Below are 9,380 nucleotides of genomic sequence, written 5' to 3' on the forward strand. Positions count from 1 at the left end.
TAAGAACAATTTAAAAATCACTGGATACAACCTTATATGCAAATGAAGAATGACTCGAATCTTAGCTTAGAAATTTTTGGGATGTTACAGTCTTGCACTACACATGTGTGAGAAATTCATAAATATTCCTCACCTATGAAGAAATATTAATAAATATTCCTCACCTATATATGGAGAAATATTAATAAATATTCTCCTTTAAAAATACCCCAACCTATTCTTTTGGATCAAGAATACCCGTATCTTGTTGGAAATGGCTAAAATATACTCTATCTCCTTCCATTTTTTGGTCTAAAAGAAACTTCAAACTTTATTTTTGGTTCAACAATACACCTCATTCCACCTTTTAGTCTAAGAATACCATCAACCCAAATTTAATTTAATTGAATTCTTTTACTAATTTGTTAGTTCTTTTGTTATTTATAAAAAGTAATTTTTTTATTTATTCAAATTCTTAATATTAGTTCATCCCAAAATATTAAAATATTTAAGTCTAACTATATATTTGAAATGAAAAATAAATTCTTTATATTATCAATTTATTTAGTAAAGAGAGTAAAGAAAAAAAGATAAAATTTGGCTAGTTAATATATTCGTAGACTTGACGATTTATCCTCAACACTAAAAGAAAAAACTATTTATTGATTAAAAAGTAGAAGGTGTCATATAATAATATGTCTATTTACTAATATCTTTAATGGAATAAAAATTACATTGGAGATCCTTTTTGCTACATCGATTAGTTTATTGCCTAATCATAAGGATAGCCAACTTTCTAGAATGAGCACTAAATAAAAAGTTACATAAAAAACTCTAGATTTTGCTAACATAATGACCGTTAATGATACTACGAGGACATTTATTGCATCACATATTGATCTCTTATTATGTTTGCTTATGATAAGACTTATGATACGTCCTTGTATTGAAAAAAATGATAAATATTAGTGAATTAGTTAGAATCTACGTTGTGTTGAAATCTAAAAATGTTATATGTTGTCCGTACAATAACTCAATCCCTTGCCTTGAGGTTCGAGAAAAATATATGACAGCCGATCTAGTAATGTTCTTTATAGCATTATCTTTAATAAAGAATTTGAGCACAAACCATTTAAAGGGGAAAAAATGCATTTAGTTCAAATAACATAATTCCAAATTTCCATATAGTAAAAGTTTAACCGATATTAAAATTATAAATAATAGATATATAAATAAAAATAGCTAACGAAATAGTTGGCTTATGGTTAAGGCAACTCTAGTGTCCGGTGAAAGATTGACTTATCCATCGAAAGGATAAGATAGTGTCATAATGACCTTTGAGTTTTGGATCATGACACGTGAATTGAGGGTACTAATAAATCAAAGCATGTTGGTTGAATTGTCAAGATCAGCGATACAATTGTCTTTTGACAAAAAAATATATATAGTACGGAGATCATCTTTGTGTAATTTAATCATAATTACTAAAAAAAGAAAAAAGAAACTTTCTTAATTTATAAACATTAACGTCTTACCATCAAATACAAGAAAACAATGACTTATCCCAAGATTTGATATTTTGGTGATAAACTTCATAATCCTTTTAGAATGAAAATAGTAAACACACAATATAGGTGTACTACTTATTTAATTAACAGTGCTAAGAATATCACATTTTTTTGTTAATTAGTTTACTTGTTCAAAGACTTTGGTAGAGTTCCACAGCCAATCTAGGAGAAAGAAGTGGTTGAAGAGGCTTGACTTTAGGCAAGGCAATGCCTAAGCCCTCACTTACATCTACTGGTTCCTCCTTTGGCATTGAAATATTGAATCCATGAAGTAATTTTGCTAGCGTAAGATGCACTACTTGGGTTGCAAACGTTAAACCAGGGCACATTCTTCTTCCAGAGCTAAAAGGAATATACTCAAAATGTTGTCCTCTAAAATTAATATTTGTATGTTCGTTCAAAAACCACCTCTCTGGTTTAAACTCATTCGGATCTTCCCAGATTCTCGAGTCTCGTTGAAGCTTCCATAGATTAACAATCAAGCGAGTGCCTTTTTTAATATGATACTTACCGATGTAACAATCTTCGATGGCCTCTCGAGGCCCTGCCAAAGGACCAGGTGGGTAGAGACGTAAGGTTTCTTTTACTATAGCTTGCAAATAGGGAAGGTTTTTGATGTCCGACTCTTCAACCCATTTATTTCTTCCTATTTGCTCATCTAGCTCATTCTGGGCTAGTTTCAATGAGTGAGTGTTATTCATTAGCAAAGATAATGCCCATATTAATGTCTCTGCAGTGCTCTCTGATGCTGTCATGATAAGTATCTGCAAGATAAAATGAATATTAATAGAGAATATTTCATCTTTCTCATAATTTCACTTTTACCAAGAGCATATATTGGTCTAAGTTACTCGGACTCTCCAAAAATATTGACGCACCCATGTCGAATCTATTTTTGGAGGATTCGACACGCACCAATCGATATTTATAATAGTCATTTTATCATTGTTCCTTCAAGTTTATGTTCCTCATCAACATGTGATTTATACTGATAGTTATTGGTTCAAGTTAAATTACTTTGAGTTGTCTTCTGCATATCCCTTTCCACAATAAATTACTTTGGTAGGCAAGCCATAGACTTATGTTTTCATACAAATTGCCATATCTACTTCTATTTTTATTTTATAAAATTCCAAAATATAATCCTATGTTTTATGAATATGCCATATTTTCAAGTTTTAGAAAAAATGACAAACAAAAAGTTAAAAGGAAAATGTTAATTCTCTAACCATTACTCCTTCCTCTGTCTCTATTACATGATTTACTTTCTTTTTTAATCAATTACAAAAAAAATGACACATAACATTTAACTTTAAAATGTATATATATTTATCTTTAATGAAATGATTTATAGTCACACAAATTTCTATCATTTATTTTAGACTACAAGTTTTAAAAGTCTTTTTTTTTTCTTAAACTTCGAACCGAATCAAACTACCTCACATAAAATGGGAGAGAGGGTAATTTAAACGACGGTTCAAACTAATAATTGCACGAATTTACTTTTATTGTTATACAATTTCAATTTTCTGTGCTTTTGGTTAATTATGTGAAAAATAATTAAATAAAAAGAAAATGGATTGAGATTTTGTTTATTATAAAATCATAAATCAAATCATTATTTTTTTAAATTGCTTGCTACTTCCTACATGCCTAACTCTTAATGATACGTATTTGATTGTTAACAAAGTTGTTTTTTTTTTCTTCCTTTTATTATGGCAGCGTGTTTCATGTCATTAGGGGGATTTGGTAGATGCATAACAATAATGCTAAATATAATGTTTGTATTAATTATGTTTATATTAATTATAAAAATATTATTTCTTATATATTGTTTGATTTGATATATTAAAAATTGCATGCATTGCATAAAAAAATTCAAAAGAATTATTTATAAAGATAACCTTTATAAATTTGGTAAAAAAAATATAAAAATAGGGTCAGAGGGCAATTGAGTTTTTCACTATACTAATGCATGCATTAGTCATACCATAGATTTTCATGTTTTAGTAATACACACCTCAATACGCAATAAAGTTTATTAGTTATACATACATAGACTGAAAAAGTGTATCAAACAAGATACTAAAAATACACAAAGTTAATGCATTATATTTCTTTCTAATACACTCTATCAAACTACCCAAAATGAACTCGAACACATGGAATTTATTGCATTTAAGTAATGTACTAGTAGATTAAATACTATTCCATGAAATCTTAAGTTTGATTCTTCAATATCTAACATTTTAAATAGTACTCCATTCATTTAGTTAAATGTTATTAAGGACCTCTTTTATATAGTCAATCCTTTTAATTAAGCGGGCCAGATCAATAATTGAATTGGATTTAGGGTGGGTTGCATCCTAAATAAATCTAAGTAATGACTTTAATTTTTGAAATTAAAAAAAAAAAAAAACTAAAAATTTATAATAACCAACACGCTATTGAATAAGTAGAAGAAATTGCATTTTCGGCTAAAACTGATGATTATGAAAATTAACTAAATAAAGTTGAATAATTACTCTGTCCCTAATTACTTGTCCACTTTTCCTGGTTTAGTTGTTTCTAATTACTTGTCCATTTGGACAAATCAACAAAGGACAAAATATTTTAACTATTATACCCTCAATTAAGTACTTTGAAAAAGGTAGAACTTTTTGAAATTTTTAAGTTTTTAATTCATCCACTTCATAATTAATAGGGGTGAAATAGTAATCTCACTATGTCAATACTCCTCTGTCCCAATTTATGTGGTACTTTTCGGATTTCGAGATTCAAACAAGTCTATCTTTGACCGTAAATTTTTCAAAAGTCTTTTAAATATTTGGGACAAAAGGAGTAAATGCTTTCTTAATAAGTGTGTTAATACAAAAATTGACAAATAATTAGGAACATAGTATTCAAAATAATAAGCAGCTTACCAAAGTTGTTGCCTTGATAATGGCATGACGATTGTATGCAGCAGACTCCATATTGGTTTCCTCTGGAAGGGTGGAAAGCATGATATCAATAAAATCAGATTGTTCTCCATCTCCAATAGAATTGATATGTTGTTTTAACCAGCTATCAAACACACTATCAACTTCTTTATAAGTCTCTTTCATTGCTTTAATATGTCCACCAATATCCATCCATTCAAGCCATGGAATAGCATCTGAAAAAACAAAAGCTCCACCTAGGTACAACGCTTTCTTTATAGATTCTTTGAAATTCATCTCCTCCGCGCATCCAGTAAATCGCTTCCCAGCAAGCATTCTAACGATTATGTTACACGTTATGTTCTCAAACCAACTACTTAAATTCACTTGTGATGGACAATTTGAGTACAATTCTTTAATACAACAATTCACTTCTGATGTACGTACATGTTTTAGCTTCTCAAGGCGACTGTGAGTTAAGAGTTCAACAGTTACCATTTTACGTATATCACGCCAGTATGGTCCGTAAGGGGCCATAGCGAAAACGGCTCCATTATAGCCTAAATACTTGCTTACTGCCATATTTGGTCTACTAGAAAATATTTTGTCATTGTTAGCTGTGAAGCAATCTTTAACTATTTCCCAATTACTGACCACAATAGCGGGATGATCACCAAGTTGTAATTGAAAAATAGGTCCATATTTATCAGCCATGAGTCCTAGGGTTCGACAGACGGGAAGATGACCGTTAAGAAGATGAAGGTGACCTATAAAAGGCCATGCACCTGGAGCTTTAGGTGCACCAATTGCTGCACTTGTTATGTTTCTACTTTTGAATTTGCGAGCAACAAAAAGGGCTAAAAACCAAGCAACTAATAGTGGTAAGAGATGAGAAAGAAAATACATGTTGATTGTATTGTAGTGGAAACTGGAATGGGAATATTTGTGTCAATTTTAGAGCAATTGAGATTTTTATTACTTTATACTACTAGAGAAGATCAGATGGTAGTATTTATAATTGAACTATGAGGTTAGGAACACTAAAGATTTGTTTTCTTTTTTGTGGCCTAAAATTAAAGAAGGTAACAATGAGGGGACCACAACGTAGACCATATACTGTGGAATATTGTTCCATGAAGTACATGGATATAGGCCATAAAAAAAAGATACATGTTACTCCCTGGGTTTATTTTTATTTATTTATTATATAAAAAATATATGTACATTTTTAATTATTTAATTTAGAAATTTATTAGCTTATTCAACTGCTAATAATCAGACCTAACAATTACTTCCTCTGTTTCACAAAGAGTCATCTGGTTTGACTTGACACAAAGTTTTAGAAAATAAAGAAGACGTTTGAATCTTGTGGTCCTAAATTAAAGATATGTCAACTGTACTAAATTGCCCTTTAATCTTGTGGCTTTAAACATGCCACGTGGAAAGTTGAAATTAAAATGTTACCAAAAAGGAAAGAGGTCATTCTTTTTTAAACAAACTAAAAAGGAAAGAAGGTCATTCTTTTTTAAACGGAGAGAGTAATATAATTCTTTATAGCCTTGAGGAAACATTAATGACAAAGTGTGACGCGTGAGGTTTGAGAGTTCCTATAATCTTAGATGATTTCAATTTATTTATTTTTTTGTGGTCACAATCTCTATTTGTATAGATTTTTAATCTCTCTTTTTTTTCTTCTTGTTACTAGTAAACTACAATGAGAACAATGATTTTGGAATCACAATTTAACTAATGTCTGCTTTACAAATTTCTTTTACAAGTTAACCTATTTTTTTGGGAATAGTTCAAGCATACACGATTAATTAATATTGAAAATTTGTGTCTGAAGTGCATTGATTTTATTTTTGAAATTTCAACAATTCAACGCCCAAATTTATTTCAAATAAACTCAAATTGAAACATAAGTTTTAAATAATAAAGAACAAACTTTAATCATCAACTTGTCAAAAGGACAACAAATGTAAAATCCATTTAGCACATTTTATTTCTTTTTCATGTATGTCTCAGTTGCACTTATATACGACAGATATACTTGTTAAAGTCTACTAAAGTTTTAAGAGTATGTGTCTGCATATTTTTTCCAACAAAATAATACTCCTTCATTTCAATTTGTTTGACATGCTTTTTTTTTAGTTCGTTTAAAAAAGAACGACTCTTTCCTTTTTTGACAACTTTTCAATATCAATTTTTCACATGACATGTTTAAGTGTCATGCCCCGAGCCTACACCCTGAACGTGACCGACACTCGAGAACCATCACTGGCCCCCAAGCGAACCCTTGGCCTGACTCAATACTCAGCGGAAGACTTGCTCAACAACATAGGTGTAACGACTGATTTCCGTCGTTAAGAAAAGCCAATGGTAAAAAATTTTGGGCCGGAAAACTTTTTCGTAGTAACTTGAGATTCCCCAACCTAGTCCAGATTTGGACGAAATGGGAGTCATTGAGGTGTAGTGAAATCTGGTAGAAATCGGGTGACTTATTTATGATTTTGATTACATGAGTAGTTAGATAAGCCGTTAAGGAATCCATACGTCTTTACATAATTGAATTCGGGTGAGTAGAACTCCCGAAATTGATCTTAGCGTGAACGGTATTTTCTGAGTGTCGTTGGTTAAAGGTGTGTTGTGAAATGGGGATTTTGGAATTCTTTAAATAGCTCACTGTTTTGTGCAAGCCGCTTTGACGGTGGTTTTGGTCGCTCTGGCGGGGTCGTTGTAGAGGGGTGAGGGTTGTTGTATCGAGCCAGACGCGACTTAAGGTCGTAAATAAACTCCAAAATAGCTCACTGTTTCGTGCAAGCCGCTTTGGCGCTAGGTTTTGTCGCTCTGTCAGGGACGCTGTAGCGGGGTGAGGGCCGTTATGGCGGGCCAGACGCGACTTAAAGTAAAAAATAAACCCTTAAACGACTATATTCGCACTTTTCAATTTTTAGAGCTAAGGAACGAACTCCAAGTGACTCTTCACAATTTTCCACCATTCTTGAGGCTAAAGGTAAGCTTTTCAACTCCCCATGTAATATAATGGGTAAATATCGATGAGGGAGGGTTTTGATCTAGAATCTATGGTGGAAACAACCCTAATTTGGATACTTGGGATCATGAGTGTGATCTAGGGTTCATAGAATTGTTAGTAATTCGGGTAATTAGTGATTGTTTATTAATTCCCATATTATATTGATTGTTTGTAGACCAAGAACAAGCGGAACGAATCCAGAAAGGGAAGAATCAAGTTTCTTAGGGTTTCAAGCTTGTTTCGAGGTAGGTGATGGTTGTGATTCTATGATTGTGTGATGTATGTTTGTCTTTGCTTCATTATGATACATGTATGTATGTGAATGTTGCATTATTGATCACACTTGTTGTAAATGAGGATATATGATTGTCGAATGCCATTGAATCGAATTTGTATGATTATGAGAATGTACTTGTGTTTGTGATTGTGGTGTGTTGAATGGATCGGTTGCCACGTTTCGACATAACTAATTGGGTTCGGTTGCCACGTTCCGGCATAAATATGGGATCAGTTTCCACGTTCTGGCATAACTATTGGATCGAGTACCACGTTCCGGTATGCTAACTGTTTGGGTTTGGGTTCCATGAGAGGACTAATGACTTTTCATAATTGTGTATCTTGAGAAATGTGAAGTTGTTCGTTGTTCGTAAATATTGATAATATTATATATGTTTTATATATGCATGTGATTATATTGTTGTATTGACTTGCTTATGTTACACTTAGTGGGATAGCCGCGTGATCCTACCAGTACACTGTGGTTGTGTACTGTTACTGCACTTGCTCTTATTTTGTTGAGTACAGGGCATCTTCAAGCGGCTATTGGCATACCTCGTCTAGAAGATCAGTAATCCTTTCGAATTCAAGGGTGAGCCAATTCTTCCGGGCTGCAATGCGTTCTCTTTCGTCTATGACCACATTTCAGACTTAGACTTTTCTAGTTAGTTATTCGTTCATTAGTTTGGGGTTGTGACCCTTCTTGTTTAGACTTTTGGTTCATTGTTAGATGTTTTGGTACATTGACTTTCAGGTTCTAGGTGTATTTTCAGCATTGTTAGTTGTTAGGGCCTTTGGAAGTTTATGGGAACTTCAGTTTTAGCTATTATTCTTGTTTTCGTATACTTAAATGCTTTAGTTTTTGGTTTAGTTGCTTGGTTTGGGTTGTAGTAGTGGTTCTCCCACCGGAGGGTTAGTGTGGGTGCCAATCACGACGGGCTGGGTCGTGACAAAGTTGGTATCAGAGCCTAGGTTCGTTGATCTCGATGTACCAAAACGAGTCTAGTAGAGTCTTGCGGGATGGTACGGAGACGCCTTTACTTTTCTTCGAGAGGCTATAGGACTTTAGGAAATCTCTCTGTTTTCTCTGGTCTCTTTTTGTGTTATAACTTGATTCCAATTGGTATATGTCGATTCGAATTGGTATCTAACCTTCTTCACTCTTCTGTCCACAAATGGTTACTACTAGGTTCAACGGCATCAGGCCCGTAGCTCTCGTCAATGCTCCAGCTGAGGAATCTGCAGCGAGAGGTTGCAGTCGAGGCAGGGGTAGAGGAAAAGCTAGGGGTAGAGGCCATGGAAGAGTAGCGCCTACTGGGAATGGAACTCCTGTTAAGAATGCTTCTATGAATGAGAACCCTCTTGCGCATCATGAAGAGATAGAGGAGAATGTTGATGTTGAGAATGTTGAAAATGTTGAGGATGTGGGACAAGAGGAAGAGGTGCAGGCTGAGACTACATGTATTCCTTCCTTAGATCCAGTGTTGGCTCAGCAGATTATGCCGTTCTTGAAGGGGTTGGTTGGTCTTGGAGTGCTTCCATCTATTCAAGCAGCTCAGGCTCCTGCCCGTCCTCCTATTGCTAACACTGCCCCCAAAACGG

The 9,380-nt window shown here is 33.2% G+C and overlaps 1 protein-coding gene across 1 annotated transcript; it reads right to left on the reverse strand.

The window, feature by feature from the left end:
- Positions 1-1,670: 1,670 nt before the first annotated feature.
- LOC102585194 (cytochrome P450 82C4-like) lies at positions 1,671-5,436 on the reverse strand. Its single transcript, XM_006339999.2, has 2 exons — positions 4,472-5,436; positions 1,671-2,311 (listed from the first exon to the last, which is right to left on the reverse strand). The coding sequence occupies exons 1-2, from the start codon at positions 5,372-5,374 to the stop codon at positions 1,679-1,681; spliced, it is 1,536 nt and encodes a 511-aa protein (XP_006340061.1). The 5' UTR covers positions 5,375-5,436; the 3' UTR covers positions 1,671-1,678.
- Between the last annotated feature and the right edge of the window lie 3,944 nt (positions 5,437-9,380).

This window comes from Solanum tuberosum, unplaced genomic scaffold (genome assembly GCF_000226075.1).
Source record: "Solanum tuberosum cultivar DM 1-3 516 R44 unplaced genomic scaffold, SolTub_3.0 scf00013, whole genome shotgun sequence".
NCBI classification, from domain to species: Eukaryota; Viridiplantae; Streptophyta; class Magnoliopsida; order Solanales; family Solanaceae; genus Solanum; species Solanum tuberosum.